This window comes from Cryptotermes secundus, unplaced genomic scaffold (assembly GCF_002891405.2).
Source record: "Cryptotermes secundus unplaced genomic scaffold, Csec_1.0 scaffold652, whole genome shotgun sequence".
In the NCBI taxonomy this organism is placed as follows: domain Eukaryota; kingdom Metazoa; phylum Arthropoda; class Insecta; order Blattodea; family Kalotermitidae; genus Cryptotermes; species Cryptotermes secundus.
In genome coordinates this window covers 70,415-88,730 of record NW_019737992.1, presented here as the reverse complement: position 1 = coordinate 88,730, position 18,316 = coordinate 70,415, and the positions used below count along the sequence as shown (strand labels likewise).

The window sequence follows — 18,316 nt, the reverse complement described above, 5'->3', positions numbered from 1 at the left end:
TCAGTCTATGTTCCTCCCTTAATGTCAGAGACCAAATTTCACACCCTTACAGAACCACAGGCAAAATTATAGTATAACGCACGCAGTCACAGGAGCAATACACAACAAAGAGCATAATACACACATGAATGTAGGAAGAGTGCTCCGACAGAGGAGGATTGGCGTGATTCGCGTGTTGAGATACGACGTAAGGATGACGAATCCTAAAAAGTTTTAATATTTAAAATCTATTATTATACATGACGAATATATATTTTAGTCATTTTAATATGAAGACATCAGGGCATGCAATGCAGTAGTTAGACGTGCATAGAGAAAACCCACCTGAAGATGCCACATTAGTGCTGAAACGTGTAGTGTAAAAGAGAAGAGTAAGGTGAAAAATTGTATGCACTGTAAGACGGTTAGCATAAATCATGGACTCCTTACTTCCGTCAATTAAAATTTATGTGTTTTTCTTTATGGTATCTACATTATCACCCAGTAGATTCACATCATCTGCAAGGACCAACAGCTGATGTGTCCTGTTTAATTTCAGTCCCACTTGGTTTTCCTGGACGTTCCTAATGGCATATTCTAAAGTAATGTTGAAAAGGAATGGCGATAAAACATCTCCTTGTCGTAGATCATTGTGGATAGTAAATTTAGCAGACAAATATATACCTCTACGGGCTTTACTATACATTTCATTTAAACACATTTTAATCAGCCTAACTAGTTTCATGGCCATCCCAAACTCTATCAGAATGTTGTACAATACTTCCCTCCTAACTGAATCATAGGCTTTCTTGAAGTTCAAAAATAGGTGATGTACTGTCTCATTGTACTCCCATTTTTCTCCAATATCTGAAGAATGCAAAAGACCTGATCTGTAGTTGATCTGTTACGTCGAAACCGACACTGATGATCCCTAATAATTTCATTTATGTATGGACTTAACCTTGAGAGAACAATATTGGATACAATTTTGTATGAAGTTGATAACAGTGATATTCCCAGATAATTACTACAGTCAATTTTATAATCCTGGCACAATAATAGATCCATTCCACTGATCAGGCAATTTTTTCTTATGCCAAATAGAAGTAATTAGCTTATGGACCTTAGAACATAGTATTTCGCTTCCTGCTTTAACAAGATCTGCCGGAATTTGATCACTACCCGGCAATTTATACCGTTTCAATTTTACAATAGCACCTTCAACCACAAAAGGTCTAGGATCTGGTATTAACGGATCAGCTCTATGGATTTCTCTCTGCCTAACATCACTGACCCTATGTACATTCAATAACTGAAAGAAGTAGTTCCTCCACCTATTCAAAATGTTGTGGGAATCTGCAAGCAGATCACCATTCTCATCCTTCACTAAGTTACTGCTAGGCTGATAACCCTTCTTAAAGTCATTTATTCCTCTATACAGGTCTCTAATGTTCTTGTTCTTACTGTTCATTGTAAGCTCATCAATTTTATCTTTCAGATATTACTCTTTTTGTTCCTGAAATTCCTGCTTTCGCGTCTAATAATTTTGAGCAACCTTCATCGAACCATGGCTTATGCTTCTTCGGTTCATAATAACCTAGACTCTCTTTGGCAGACATTTTTATATTCTCTCTAATAGTTTCCCAAGCTTTATTAACATCCACCTCAGTGTCCAAGTTTTCCAAAGCAGCGAACCTATTTGAGATTTCAATACAATACTGCTCTTTACCCTCTACCTCATTTAATTTCTTGAGATTGACCCTCTCCATATGAAGTCTGTGCGTTGATTTTTGCTCACTGCCAGTCTTTCCCTAACCTTTGCCACCACCAGGTAGTGGTCAGCATCACGATCTGCAGCCCTGAATGATCGGACATCAAGTAAACTTGAATGCCTCTTCCTATCTATCAAAATATGGTCTATCTGATTGTGTATCTTCACATCAGGAGATGTTCAAGCAAAATTGTGAATGTTACGATGCGGGAACATCATACTTTCGACAGTAAGATTTTTTATGTGACAAAATTTACTACTCTAACTCCATTATCATTACTAATTTCATGCAAACTTTCATTCCCAGCCGTTGGTTTGAAAATGTTTTCCCAGCCTACTTTGGCATTGAAATATCCTAACAAAATTTTCATAGGGTACTTCGGGAATTTATCAAATACATGTTCTAGTTCTTCGTAGAAACTGTTCTTTATACCATTAATTTTATCTTCTGTTGGGGCATGAACATTCATAACAATGATATCAGACCAGAGACCTTCTACTATTATATATGATATCCTATCACTAACGGACTCTACCCTCTTAACTGCTGGTTCAGTGCCACCTCCGCCCCATCTGACCTTCTGTACGCCCGCCAAATCTAACTTATATTTTGAGATTTCTTCCGCCACTGCCCTGAGTGACCCTGCCCTATACAAACTTCGAACATCCCGTGTACCAAATCTCATATCCCTTTTTTTAGCCGAGGTCGTTTATCCAGAGGATTCGTTCATGTCCGTGGCTTCTTGAGAACTTTCGTATCAAAGTATATTTTACGGTGAGTTGTAAGCCCCACGTCCAACCCCCAAGCTGGAGGGCCACCCCTTGTCGGCTGTCTGCGACTGCTTATCAATATATTCGCAGCTTCCCTCCGCAGAGAGTAAACTAGTGCCTCTTTATCCTGACTCTCACTTGGCCACGTCAATGGAACATAAGCCGCAGAGAATGCCATGATAAACTCTCGATGTGCGGCGTCTAGCCTAGGTGCCTGAGACTTATACATTGCCCAGCTTGGGCTAAACTGTGTACTTGGATTGCACATGTTGGCATAAGTTATTAATATCACGTCATTCTGTTGCAGCGTATCATTTGGCATACAATACTGGTTACGAATTTGGCTAATGACTCAAAAGAGTTTTGTAATTAACAACAATTAATGTTATTTATGGCAATTGTTAGGATGATGCAATGAAGGAAGATGAGATGAACTGGACATATAGGATGCATGGAAAAGAAGAGAAATGTGTGCTGAGTATTTATGTCATAACCTGAAGGAAAAAACCACTTACAAAATCTAGACACAGCTTGTAGGCGAGAAGGTAAAGCTGTCTCTGTAACAGGCCGTGTAGGCCAATAGGGTTGTGAGACGTCGAGGCTCCCACACTTTCTAGACAGTCGGCTCAGGAATCTTCCTGGTACTCATTTCTGTTAGAGGCTGAATCGATCTTAGGGCTATATTGCGGTTGGAAGGATTAGGTAAATTGGAAAAAGAAAATCCACCTCATCGGGACTCGAACCCGCGACCTTCCGGCTTGTAACATAGTGCTTCAATCAACAACACTACTGCATGGTCCACAGATTTCAGGTTACTATTAAAATTGATTTTCATTCAATAGAATGGGAGGTTGTGGACTGGATTCATCTGGCTCAGGATAGGAATGAGTTGCAGGCTATTGCGAACACGGTAGTAAACCTTTGGGTTCCATAAGATGCAGGACATACCTGAATTCTGAGGACCTATGAGCTAGAGAAGAAGAGCTCTGTTCCATTTAGTTAGTTAGTTAGTTTGCTAATTTTATTAACAACTCCACACTTGCATTATATAGTGACGTCTAACCAAGTTCCAAGGTTAGAGAGGTGTACTCCATTGTGGAGTATATCATGAGCTGTTTCAGATTGTGATGCACTGTAAATACAAACCGCATTACTGACAGAGCTAACAGAGGAGTAGGCTTGTCTGAACTGTTCTGCTCAAAACTGATGCACAATATTTCGCCTGCCATAATTTCTCCATGTCTTCATTTCAACCCCTTGGAACTTTCATATATTGCAAACGTATTGTGTACCATTAAATATTTCGTCTTCATATTTACAGCGTAGTAAAAGGAAAACAAAGATAGATATGGTTAGTTAAACCACATCTGTAAATGGTAACACACTGGTTACTGTAGAACCCTAGCACCGCAGAAACAGAACCACGCTCTTTTCACATTAATACCCGCAATTGCTACAGCCTACATGTAGACAGAGGCAAGCTGAAACCCTCATATAAACATATGGTCACAATCGCTTCCTTAACGACATACAGCAACAGGAAGCACAACAGAATAATTTTGGTTGGAATGTTGATTAGCTGACCGTCTCTGTGGTCTAGTAGTCAGAGTTCCTGGTTACAGATCCAGAGGTCCGGGTTCGATTCCCCGTACTACCAGATTTTTCTGAGAAGTATGGGTCTGGAACGGGCCTCGTGATGATAATTGAGGAGCTATTTCGAGGAAATGGCCGCTTCGGTCTAGAAAACCAAAATTAACGTCCGTGGGAATTCGTTGCGCTGACCACACGACACCCTCTACTCGCAAAATTTAGCGCTAACTTCGCCGACAAGCGGCGGTCGCTCGGTCGGTATAGTTCACTTTCGGACTAAAATCACGGAGTTTTTCTTTGTTCTGTTTGTTGATTAGCTGTGAACAGGACAGGACATCTGGTCAGTTGACAACGGTGTACCAAAAATGATGAAATGGACCGTCGTTACAATCATTGCATCACTGAGCCCTGTTGAACCAAGGACTCCCGGCCTCCTGGACGACGTCAGCCACTTCAGAGGGTACCATAGTGGGCCTCGAGTGCTGTATTCTTGGGCAAAAACGATGCCCGTCAGATGGTCCCACAAGTAGAAGTTAACAGGAATGAGATCTGATGACTGAGGAGGCTACAGAACTGGTCCCTTCCGTCCTATCAATGTATCTGGGTACTGGCTGACTGAATACAGCAAGACGTCGCGCCAAAATCGGGAAGGAGCCCCAAAATTCAGTTCAAACATTGTCAGCCATGTTGCCAAATGTACGTTGTTCAGCAGTTCTGGTAATTCGGCTCATGACAATCGAGGCAGTAGCTCATAAAGACCAGGGGTGAAGTCTCCAATTATTCCAGCCGGACATTTATTGCAGACTGCTGATGGAATCGTGTTTCATGAAAGAATTGTGGCTTTTCATCAGCATCTATATGCCGATCAGTATTAGTCAAAGTCCCATTACGTGTGAAGCATGCTTCATGCATCAGTAACATTCTGCTGAGAAACGTTGGAGGCGCTGCACTCCGCTGCAGTGACAACTCGCAGAAAGCTTTCCGACACTCGTGGTCCAGCAGCGGTTGCAGAGCTCGAGGAAATACAACAGCTTTTCATACAATCCCCACTGAACCGTTCGCTGGGAAATGTGGTGACGGCGGGCCAGCCTCCTGGTACCTCCTGGTACTAGAACCGGTGGATCGTTCTACGGCAAGCAGAACCTGCGACCTCGTGGCCTGCCTGAGTTTATCGTGTTGGGCCGCGTACGGCCTGTTTCTCGCAGACAGAAATGAAAATCTTGTGGATACCTTCCAGCGAACAGACGTGGGTCGCCTGCACCGTTACGAACTGCCCCTCCGTACAGTAACACCGCATCTGAATACTCCACATGCCGTAGTAAGCACGACTACGCCGGAACATCTACAGTAGTGACTTCCTCACGAATCTGTTGATTGAATGATGACTTACCCGTTTGCGGTGCTACATCGCAGTTGCCACTTGCAGTTTGCCACATCTCGCGGATAAAAGGTTGCAACCATACATTTATATGGCCGTTTCTGCTTCTCTGTATGTGTAGAACACATTCAAGGAATGTAATTAGGACTCACCCGAGTGTGAGAGAGAGAGCGCGCGAAACAGCAGATAGAGACAGGTTGTGTGCTTCAGTTTTCTGTGGATACTTTTGTGTGGAAAAGCATTTCAAACAAAATTGGTGCAAAACTACTGCACGTAGACCTTTACCTTTAATACGTTACTTTGGAAACCAAGTATGTTTTGTTCGATAAACCACCGCCGGTCACTGAATACCGAAAAATGATTAAATCCGTCGACTAGTAAAGTCGGTTTCAACAAAATCGGCATTTCGGTTTTGGACCCCTAGTGCTCGTGCCTCTGCTTTGCTGCAAATGCCACCCGTGTGGTTCTATTTAAGGAGAAGGTCTGCAAGAACTGCTGAAACTTAATGAAAATCTTTCGAGCCCTTTTAGAGAAAATCGTTGTTGTGTTTCTGGGCCCACTTGAAAGGCCTCTGGTTTTGAAGCTACATAGTTAATCTTCTATTGGCACTGGCCTGTGACGAACTTTCAAATAGCAAATAAGAATAAAATCCTTCCGCTCAGGTATTAACGAGACACGCATACATAGTACTAGTATATATGCAGACATCAGAAACTGCTTTTTCTTATTCATGGGGGTGAATGTTGGCAAGTCTGTAGAGTTTGAAGACAGATCTTTGCGAGGTCACCGTATTTTCTCATATATTATGGGCATATGAGTAAAAAAAATAATTGTAAGAATTGGATATATGTGGATTACTGCTTACTATTTACAAATATTATTGCTTTCTAATCATAATTAGTAATAACTGAATCATTAACAATTAGTAATGACGAAACTCAAGTACAGTATTACGTAATAAATTTAAAATAAACTTGGTAAATTTTACAGGTACGAAGTTTACATGGTTCCGTCTCAGTAAAAATTAACATTCGCTTAGTGGGGGGTGGAGTCCAACTGGGTCAACTCGGCACGGTGACCACTGATTGGCCTATAATAGTCTGCCCCGGGTGATTATGATGATGGAGAATTTGGTGGAATGAAGATTGGCAGGGGAAAAAGAAATACTCGGAGAAAACCCGCCCCAACGCCACTTTGTCCAATACAAATCTCACTTGACCAGACCCGGGATCGAACCCGGGCCGCCGTGATGGGAAGCCAGCGACTAGCCGCTTGAGCTATGGCGTGGCCTTCCGTCTCAGTATGAATGAATGTATGAATGTATAAGGGGTGGGCCTTCCATAAAATATTGACCGAAGTGGCGCAATCTTAAACAAGCTAAGGCTTCACATTCACAGAGGATATGTGTGGCTGTTTTGTTTTTTTCTTGACACCTCTCACAAGTTGGACTATTACTTAGTCCCAATTTGAAGACGTGTCCTTTGAGGTGACAGTGTCCTGTATGTAGTCCTACCACCAATCGTAGCTGGTTCCTGTTTAACTTCAACAGTTCCTTCGCTCTTTTAGTAGAGGGTCCTCGTATGAGTCCCTTTGCTTGCCTGAGTCCAGTTAAGGATCCCCAGTATTTGTGTTTCATGTTAAATCAGTCCCTGATTGCCTGTTTGACAACTCCTAGAGATGTGCCACGGGCTGCTTCAGGTCCTATGAACGGGTGTTCAGCTCCAATTTTGGCGTATTGAGCTGCTGTTTCGTTTCCAGCAATACCCTCATGCCCGGCACCCATATCAGTTGTACCCTGTTATGTTTGGCCAGTTCCATGAGGGTTTGGTGGCAATCCCAGACCAATTTTGAGTTGATCTGGTGTTTGTCAAGCGCTTTAAGTGCAGCTTGGCTGTCAGATAGAATGTAGATGTTCCTATTTCTTTAGTTCTTATCTAGATTCTCCATAATACATGCCTTAATGGCATATACTTCTTTCTGGAATACTGTCGCGTACTGCCCAAGGCTGAAACTGAGTTTCCGCCACGTGCCATAGCAGAACACACCAGCTCCAGTGCCCTTATTTATCTTGGAACCATCTGTATACCAGAGAAGTCCCCTTTTTCTATCGGGCCGAAACCCGTCTTCCCATTCATTCCTGTCAGGAAATCTGACTGTAAAGGGTTTCCGTCTCAGTAACGCAACTTACAAGAAAATATGACGATTCATTAATACTGTTTGTTAAGTATTTCTCAATTTAAGATGAATAAATATGGCGGAAACAACGTGATTTTTAATAATTGTTGTATTTATTACAAATAATGCATCTTTGCTGGATGACCTTGGGGACAGAAGAGGATATTCTCATTTGAAGGAGAAAGCTCTAGATCGCGTTAAGTGGAGGAACTGTTTTGGAAGAGACTGTGGACCTGTCCTCTGACAGATTACGGATGAATGAATGAATGAATGCATCTTACACTACTCTGCTACAGTTTTGTTGAGGTGTGACAGACTAACTCTTTGGATGAGTATTTCTTATGATGCTAGTCAAGATATCCCCCCCTTTATGAAACCTCAATTCGTTGCCCTGTTCACAAGAGCCTGCCATAGATTTTAGTGTGCCTTTCTCGTCTCTCACATGAGAGGTAAACTTCCTTCCAGCTAACCCTACCTGATTTTTTCACTTCGTGAAGGGTACAAATTATTAAACTCCTCAATATACAATATTCTCCAGCCTCCTGTTACTCGTTTTCTCTTAGACCTAAACATTTTCTCGAGAAACCCGTTCTCATATCTATCTGTCTGTGGTTCTACAACCATTTTTGGATCTTGGCCGCTTTTTCAGCTTCTTAATTATATATACAGTCAATAGGACTCCTTCGACGGGGGACCAGCCCGTCGCAAGGTCGCTACCTACACACAGACATCCATGCCTTCAGTGAGATTCGAACCTCTATACCAACAGACTCGCTTTAAACCTTTACGCGAGACTTCAGCTTTCACTCACATACAAAACAGCGAGTAAAGTTCATAGGACCAATATTTGGTTTCAAGAAGCATTTACACGTAAGATTTTGTGTATTTTAATCTGTGCGTCTTGGAGTAGCGGATGGGAAGACATGAAGGTTGAAGTCAAGTGATTTAGCCAGTGAACAGCGGACCGGAAACCTGGTGCCACTGGGGACGAAGTTGATGATGAAACTCGGTGCAGGTTTTGACAGTAAATAACATGTATAATTTATTGTTGCAAATGTATTCACACTGAATGGAGTCAGAAATTAGTTTTCGTTGCAATTTTGCACACGCCATTGGCTTTCATGTTCATTTATTGTGAATGCAAATTAATTTTTGCGCCCAGCCGACGACTCCTCCTGCTCCATTGTTGAACAGGAAGTCAAGGGAATTAGCTAATGAATAATGCACTTAAAACCTGGACAGTCCATGAACTAAATTAATGACGGGACACAATTCAGTTATTGTATGCTTAATAATTGTCGCTAAGAGAACTCACACGACTTATTCCGAAACTGTGTGAACTTAATTTAAACTAGGTCTAATGCATGTAATGGACCGATGTGAATCAAAATTAAAATTTCAAGTCAAGTTTTAATATGGACTCCGCAGTTTAAGATCACATTAACATTCTAGGAAGAGTTTTTTTAGATAGAATTACCCACAGGCAGATAATAAGCGTTTGTTTTATATTCTTTGCGCAAAGGACAGATAAAAGCATTATTCACATTACCTGCTTCAGACCAGTGTTACTTTATTAACGCTTTTTTTTTAAATCGCTTAGTGAGGGGTGGAGTCCAACTGGGTCCATTCGGCTCGGCGACCACTCATTGGCCTATTTTAGCCTGCTCCAGGTGATTGTGATGATGGAGAACTTAGTGCAATGAAGATTGGCAGGGGAAACCGAAGTACTCGGAGAAAACGCATCCACCATAAATCCCACTTGTCCAGACCCGGGATCGAACATGGGACGCCGCGGTGGGAAGCCAACGACTAACCGCTTGAGCTATTGCGCGACCTTTATTAACACTTACTGCTTGAATAAAGCATTTCGGTAGTTAAAATTATATTTACCATTTGAGTATTGTTCTTGGTACCTGTGGAGCATCAGTTTATGTTCTCGAAACCCAAATAATTTGGCGGTATTATATTTTATTGAGAATACGTTCCGTTATCGATAACGCAACCATGTAACGTTCGTGCTGTTTACAGAATTCTATAAGCTACAGCTTAGCGTAGTTCAGTGCATGAGCCAAGGTAGGCCGGCTAGGGGCCAGTATATCGGGGTTCGATCCCCAACAGAGACAGGTAGAGCGTCTGGATACGGGCTGGACGGCCGAGAGGTCGGAGTTCGGGTCTCGGAGGGGTAATATTTTTATTCTCCCCCGTAATTCATACCAGCTCTGAGGCCCATACAGCCCCCTATCCAGTGTGTACCAGGGTGTACCAGGATAAAGCGGCCAGGGCGTGAAGCTGACCACTCACCAACTAGTGGCGAAGTCAAGAATTCATGGATCAATACATCCACTCCTCCATACGTCTTAGTGGTATAGTGCTTAATCAGTTACGCACAGGGACTTTAGCTTTACGAATCAGAGGTTCGCGCAGAACCTTGGTCTGAAAGCTTTCAAATAAACAAGGGATTTCGGAGAAGAAAACATTTGAATAGCTCAGTCGGTATAGTGATTAGGCTCCGGGCTGGGTAACTGAGGGATCGGTATTCGATTCCCATCAGAGGCAAGGGATTTTGCTTCCCCAAAACGTCGACACCAGCTCCGGGACCGACCCAGCCTTCTGCTCAATGGAATTAGGGACACTTTACCGGTGGAAGAGTGGGAAGAGACTGAAGCTTACAGCTGCCTGGTGCAAAGGCTAAGTATGTACGGAGCTGTACGGTTTGGTCCTCATGACGTCGTGCTTGACGAAACTCAGGTACAACTCTATTTTAACCCTCAGAAGTCTATGGACGATATTAAAATGGTGAAAGGTAAGGTGAAGTTGCCCCTGTGCTTAACTAATTATGCACTACGCCATGAAGACGTATGGGGGAGTGAATGTAGAGACCCACGCCTTCATGACCTTGGCATTTGTTAGAGGTGAGTGGTCAGCTTCACGCCCCGGCCGCTTTACGCCTTGGAAACAGCCACCAGTTCCCATTGAATAGGAGGCTATGTGGATCCAAGAATCAGGCCGGACTACATGGAGAAGCGACAATTCTTGAACGTACTGGTACTCGAACTCCGACCTCTCGGCCGCCCAGCCCGTAGCCAGTCGTTATACCGGCTGCGTTCAGGATACACTGTAATGTTATGATCTTGTAAACTGGTAGAGGTGCTCTGAGTTCCGGAAGAAGTCTCAATTCTTAGACTAGCTGCTCCACTATGAACTCCTCAAANTTCAGTCTCTCATTTCTTAACATACAAGTATATAATGAGCAGTTGCATAGCTGGTAATATGACCTTTTGAACCCGGGCCGAGATACTTCTCAACCCCTCTGTCTAGTCATAACATGTGTGTTTGTGACGGTCTTATCAGAGGTCGAGGTCAAGATATAATTTCTTGCTGTCAACTGCGGTTTGGAAATAATGAAAATTTCGAAAGTCCATGTACATGTTAATTAAAAGAATCAAATTATTCTNACTAATTATGCACTACGCCATGAAGACGTATGGGGGAGTGAATGTAGAGACCCACGCCTTCATGACCTTGGCATTTGTTAGAGGTGAGTGGTCAGCTTCACGCCCCGGCCGCTTTACGCCTTGGAAACAGCCACCAGTACCCATTGAATAGGAGGCTATGTGGATCCAAGAATCAGGCCGGACTACATGGAGAAGCGACAATTCTTGAACGTACTGGTACTCGAACTCCGACCTCTCGGCCGCCCAGCCCGTAGCCAGTCGTTATACCGGCTGCGTTCAGGATACACTGTAATGTTATGATCTTGTAAACTGGTAGAGGTGCTCTGAGTTCCGGAAGAAGTCTCAATTCTTAGACTAGCTGCTCCACTATGAACTCCTCAAAGTAAACTCTGTTCCGTGCAGTTGCTTATTTATGAGGTGGACTGACGATTTATCGTATCGGAATCAGAGTTACCGTGCTTTTGTGATCCGTCATGCGAAAGTTAGGACAGTGGCGGCCAGCGACAGGAGCGCAGGCAGACTGCTGACCGCGCAACAAGGGCATACGTGACAGTTGCAGCGCCGGTAATTTGGATCCTGTGGGACAATTCCTGTTATGTTTACATTGTCTGAGGCGCGCTTGATATATACATAACTTTACACAAACTGGTATGTTTCTGTCTTCAGGTGTAAGGGAGGAAAGGATCCTATTCAGCTGGGCCCATTAGAAAAAGCTGATATAGATCACCGTGCAACAGTGAGAGTCACGGTCATGTGACAACTGACTCGCAGAGGTTAGTCGTTGGCTTCCCGCCGCGACGGCCCGGGTTCGAGGCCGGGTCAGATCATGTAGGATTTGTGATGGACATAGTGGCGCTGGTTCAGGTTTTCTCCGAGTACTTCGGTTTCCCCTGCCAATCTTCATTCCACCAATTGCTCCACAGTCACCCTCACCTATCATCCGGGGCTGGTACAAGAGGCCAGTAATGGCTGCGGTACCAAGTGAACTCGGTCTCACCCCACTAAAAATATTTAAAAAAAATAATGCAACTCGCTGTCAGACATTCAGTCTTGCTGACGAGGCCCGTGTGGGACTCGTGATATTATCATATTTGGACCTTAGCGGGGAGGTGGCTGTCAGAATGTCAGTACAACTTTTGAGTACACCAAGAAGCTATATAAGGCTATAATCCATGAGTAACTACGAACATCTGTGAAGTATAACTATCCAAAGGTTTTCCTTTAGGCTCGTGATAGTAGCTCTCTCGTCGTGAGAACATTAGGCTGAACACCGTCCTTTTCGTAAGGTATATCCGATATACCCGGATCTAACCCGGATCCATCTGCACACTAGGCCATCACGCCACTCCATTACACCTGATGAGGGACATTATTCAGTTCCCTAAAAGTTGTGTGTGTCAAGTTTGCCTCAGAAAGTGGAGAAGTCCCTGCATAATATTCGCAAACTGTGCTGGCCGCAACCGGAGCAGCAACAGGACGCTACAATTCCATGCTATGGCGTTCGGCCATGTGGCGCATGTGCGAATGGCAGTTGGGAGACGTTGGTTTGACACCCAGGCAGAGATCGCTTTACTGACCAAGAATTTTCGTTTTTTTTTTCCGTCAGCTATTTCCACAGACTTCGAATTTGCGCCCTAAAACGGGCCCATGTCTCTGTGCTCACACTTCCTATCAGATTAAGGATTGTCAACTGACCTTTCTCACTTCCTGGTGCAGCAAACACCCTCTACAGTTGGTATATATTCGTGCCGTGCAACAACCTGGCAATTCAGTAGCACTGGAGTGAGAATGTGGTTGGAGCATGCGGTTAGGATGCATCAAGCAAGGTTGGTTAAGAAAATGTTTGAGAGTAACACAGAAGCACAGAAAAGTGGGTAGGCCCAGGTTGAGGTGGCTCGGAAATGCAGAGAACGGTTCACATAAACTGAAAGTGAAGAGACGTAAGCGAAATGCAATTGAAAGAGAACAGTGGACATCTGTGTTAAGGAAGACAAGTTTTCCTAAGGGATTATAGGCAAAGAAAGGCCGCACCATAGCTCAAGCGGATAGTCGCTGGCTTCCCACCGCGGCGGCCCGGGTTCGATCCCGGATCTGGTCAAGTCGGAATGTGGTGGATAAAGTGGCGCTGGGGCGGGTTTTCTCCGAGTACTTCGGTTTCCCCTCCCAATCTTCATTCCACCAATTGCTCCACAATCACCCTCATCTATCATCTGGGGCTGGTACAATAGGCCAGAAGTGGCCGCAGTACAAGGGACTTAGTCCAACCCCACTAGCAAAAAAAAAAACTGGGCTCTTGCCGAAGTTGGGCTGTTATATCCTGCACTCGGGCTGAATAGGGAACACCTTGTCGAAGGGTTTCGTTTCGCCCGCTGTTATGCAACAAATCTCTTGTTGCAGCGGGAATACATTTTTACTGCCCCAAACAATTCGTTACAAACAACAGCGGAAACCCCACCGTTAGACTTTCATCCCCGAGGCAAAGATGTCCTAGGCAACGCTGCCCTGGAATTGCTAGCCGATGACCAGTGATGAACGTCTTATCGTCCAGCCTTCCTGGCGGCACGTCACAATATTTTTATTGCAGTAAAATTCTCTACTAAAATTTTCATCTCCGTTTTTATTTGCCCCAGTCAGGAAACTAACCGGCCGGTGGCTGGACGACGCCTTCGATTTCCAGAAAAGCTATGCTTCTACGCCCAGCAGTCCTCGAGGACCGGATTACTCGACCTCCCCTCCGTTTGCGCGAGGAAGTGAAACGCCGAGGTTTAGAAAGCGCTGGCCATTGCGTGATGCCTCCTATGCATCTGAATAGAGCAGTGTTTGAAACGCCGATAGCTTTGCGTTGGTTTGCGCGTCTTTTAATTGTCGTGCAGAAGGTGTTTTCTTCGAAGCAGACTGTGTATTCAATTTACCTCAGTGCATATTAATTTGTAATCCCAGTGTAAGGTCTGGAGTATTGATTAAGTGGAGTACAAATACGGTCTTAAGGAGAGGAATGACTACTAAAAGAAGAAACTAAAAGAGAAAATGTAAGCCGCTTCTAGAAGGGGCGGTAGTAAGAAAGTAAAATAGAAAGGAGGGAGAAAACATTTGGACGTTTTGGTTTGTTACTTCTGAATTGGAAATTTTTATTTTTTCCGATATTCCATCCGAAACGAATCTGCCATCTGGCAATACCTTCACCGAATTACTTTCAAAGCCAAATGTTATCTTTATCAAAGAAGAACATTTCTAATGTTTATTATTTTTATTATTAAAGAATGACAAGCAAGAGAAACACGTTTCTAACTATCAGCACAAAGTTAGACCGTGTTTTATACGGTTCGGAGGAAAGGTCAACACATTATAAATTCTGTGTACCTATTCTAACCCTGACAAAGTTTCACGAAAAATTTGATCGGAATTCTACTTTCTGTCCGTGGAAGAATAACATATAAATAAATGTAACTTAATAATATCACAGTGCCCAAGAGCAAGTACACCGTACATGATAAACTGCTCTACGTGGAATATCTGAGCTACATTTGTACAGATGTGTCCCAACTTGCCTGAAGACTGTCCTAGATCAGGCCCTGCTTTAGACTGGGACATGAGGATATTGATATATCGCCTGTGGGTGCCTTACTCTGCCGTACAGCTCAGTTGCTGGTGTGGACACCGGCAATAATATGATCTCACGGAGAATAACAACTTCCAGGATCGACATATACTTACTAAATCAGGTAAGATATTGTCACCTGCCACCTGATCAAGCTGGTTCCTTGCTCGCGGATTTTTCTGCCCTGAAGATGGAGGCGATATGTTCCTACGAAACGTCGGTTCTCACAAGATCTATACAGCAACAGATTCCAGAAGACGGCATTCGTCATAGGCTCTCAATGTTACCTGCAGCAAACGAACATAAAGGCACAACTTCGGGTGTTTTCCCTCTGAACTTCGATGGAACAGCTTTTCAAATACAGTGAGATTAGAAGGCTGTCTTTTGTGACGTGACCCAGAGTACTTTGGTAAAAGTTCACGGATGTTTCGGAAAAACGTGCTGCCTCCGTCTTCAGGGTCAAGTGGTAAACTGAGCACCATGTTTAGTGCTTGTTTACATCATCGGCTTGCCCTTCGTCCCTGAAAATAGAAGCAATACTTTTTGCGGAACATCATTAAACTCTTACCAGAATATAAGGCATTAGATCCCTGAAGATGGTGTTCTTCAATTCAAATCAAATTCGCCTATTATTCCTGGTGCTTTTTACGTCGTTTCTGAGATAATTAACAAAATTAGATTTGAGCTTCAGCAAAATAACAAATTTGAATTTCTAAGTCTTGTCGAAGTACATCAAGTCATTTCAGGAATTAAACATTCGGACGAAAGAATAGACGCACCTCCTTGTTCTTCCTAATCTCAAAATGAACCATGGCTTTAACCCTGGAATTTCAACTTGCTATGAATTTCGCTGAATTTACATTGCATAGAATTTTAGATTCAGAAGTTGTTGTAGCAAGAATAGTTAGAACGATGAAGTTAAGGTGGTTGAGATGGTCAGGGTATGTAGCACGAATGGGTGCGAAGAGGAAGGCATGTAGGATATTGGTGGTGAAGCCAGATCGAAAGAGACCACTAGGAACACCAAGACGTAAGTGGGGATAATATTTCAATGGATCTTAGAGAGACAGATGGGGTATTATGGACTGAATTGATTGGTTCAGGATATGGACTAGTGGAGGGCTCTTATGAACACGGTAGTCAGCCTGCTGGATCCATAAAATGCTGGGAAGTTCTTGAGTAGCTGAGCGACTGGATGCTTCACAACAAGGGCTCAGCTCCATGACTGAGTGACTGAGTGAGTGAAGTTGTGGTGCGTAGAAAGGAGATTACTGCCATCTTGAATGTACCACTGTGAAGTATGATAGATGTTTACCGGCGTTTCGGTGGGACACGCTGACTCCATCTCCAGGGTAGAAGCAAAAGTGGGAGGAATGCAGGCAGGTTGACGCCTGGGCTGGGAGCCAGAGTAAAGCAAGTGGAGTGGTTACGTGGGTGGGACAGGGACTGAGACCCATTTCACACTTCCGTTCTACAAAGACTACATGACGTCACGTCCCAGAAGCAGTGGTCTTCATAGTTACCCCCGTAACAACATCAAGCCTGGCATATTTTAGAAGGTCTGAAGTTCGTTTAGAAATTATCAAAGGATATGAAAATTATAAGTTAAAACGAGAAATACACAGAAATCACATTAGAAAAATTTCATTCTAAAAACTGCCCATGCTTTTGGAATGAAGGAGCATGAATTACGAGAGACATACTAAAATGTGTAATGCTGGATGTCTGTGCCTGTTTCAGTCACCGCAGCAGTATCTGCGGCACCATGAACATGTCGTCCTGGACCCAGCCTTCTCCCCCAGTGAACCATCCGAGATCTTCCACTCCGACGTCACAGAGAATGGAAAACGCCGAGCTTCCGAGAGGTAAATTACGACATGAGAGACTGTGGAGTTTGTAATCTTTCACCTGCGCTGGTTATTCTCACAGCAGATACTTAAAAATGAACGTAGATATTTGATCTTTATCAAATGTACCTTTCTGTAATCCTCCACATCATATTTAATGGTTTCACCAACATAAACAGCCAGAGCCAGTCACATTGGCAGCGCGGTCGAAGGCATGACCCGTCTTCGCACCCTCGAACATTGGGATCGTCGGCTCGAATCCCACTTGAGGTATGGGTGTCTGTGTGCGTTTATTCTGTTTATGTTGTTCTGTGTGTAGGTAGCGGTCTTGTAACGGGCTGATCCCCCGTCCAAGGAGTCCTACCGACTGTGCATAAATTTAGAAACTCAAAAAGCGGCCGAGGTCCAAAGGGCTGTGGAGCCTTAGAGAGAAAGAGAGAGAGAGTAAACAGGGAGTGCCATTTTATAACACAATACAGGTGATAGCTACATCGCCATGACTGAATGTTGTGTAACTAATTAGCGAAATTTCTTCCACTGCGAATTATGTTCATAATACGACGATAGCGCAGTCGATATAGTGACAGGCTGGACGGCCGAGGGATCGTAGTTCGAGTCCTGGAGGGACAGAATTTTTTTGTTCTCCATGTAGTGCAGACCGGTTCTGGGGCCTATCCAGCCTCCTATCCAATGGGCACCGGAAATATTTCCCCAATGTTAAAGCGGCCGGGGCGTGAATCTGATCAGTCATCTTTAACTAGTGACGAGGTCAATAACACTCGGATCTCTACATTCACTCCCCCATTAAGCGGATTGCTTAAATAGTTAATCACAGGGAAAATTTTATCTTTTTTACACGATAATTTGGTCGCGTTTTTCACGGGTATTGATATGAATAGAATTAAAATTTAAACTTCATTTAATGTTACCCCTCATTCTTCTCTGTAGTGCTGTTCTAGCATATTAGACTTCATTGCCTGTAACACTATGGTTAAGTACTAGCATTTCCTCTTCTACAGACAGAATGATTTTGCCTTGCTAGCTTTCTTGTAAAGACAAAAACGTGACATCATGTTAAAGTGAGATTGGTGTTAGGGGAGAGGCTTCTGCCCTTGATACTCCTGCAACTTATAAAGCCTTCAGTGACGGTAGTTGTTTTGACCCGAAAGTTACGTAAATGCGAGTAGGCTCTGCAGTAGCCGTTTCAGTCTCGGAACTGACGGAGTCCAGTCACTCGATTCGTGCTTCTTTTTAAATATTTTTCGAGCGACTTCGATATGCGAAACAGTGGGTTCTAAAGCTAATGGCGTTGCGATCAGACCTCTTGAGAATAGATTATTTCGAAATAAAATTATAAAAGCGCGCGCGGTCGCGCACATGCGCAGTCTCACACATTGCATTGCTACATAGAAGAACCCAACGCATATCAAGATGCTTTCGGCAGAAGAGTTTATAAGTGCTCCAAACTCGTAGTGCCACTAAACTAATTTTATGTCAGAGCAGTCTAAACTCAATCAAGGCTTAATTGTGAGATCTGAGATTCTGTCGGCAATGGCTGTGTTCCCTTGTTATTTTGCTAGGTTTATTTTTAGACCTTAAAGAAGGAGGTACAAGGTTTCTCCGAAACGTCGCTAAACTCCCACCTAATTACGTCGTTCTGCAGGGTTCTCAGAAAATAATACTTTTCGAGATTTTCTGTTCTCTCTTTTTCTTAATGGTCATCTTCAAGAGAAACTGTTGAAGATTTTCTTT

The 18,316-nt window shown here is 43.5% G+C and overlaps 1 protein-coding gene across 1 annotated transcript in view; it reads left to right on the top strand.

The window, feature by feature from the left end:
* LOC111870658 (protein CBFA2T1) overlaps positions 1-18,316 on the top strand; it is a 657,082-nt gene that overhangs the window by 568,755 nt on the left and 70,011 nt on the right. Inside the window, exon 6 of the mRNA XM_023863129.2 lies at positions 16,458-16,582. Within this exon, the coding sequence (XP_023718897.1) occupies positions 16,458-16,582 (125 nt within the window). The remainder of the gene's footprint in view (positions 1-16,457; positions 16,583-18,316) is intronic.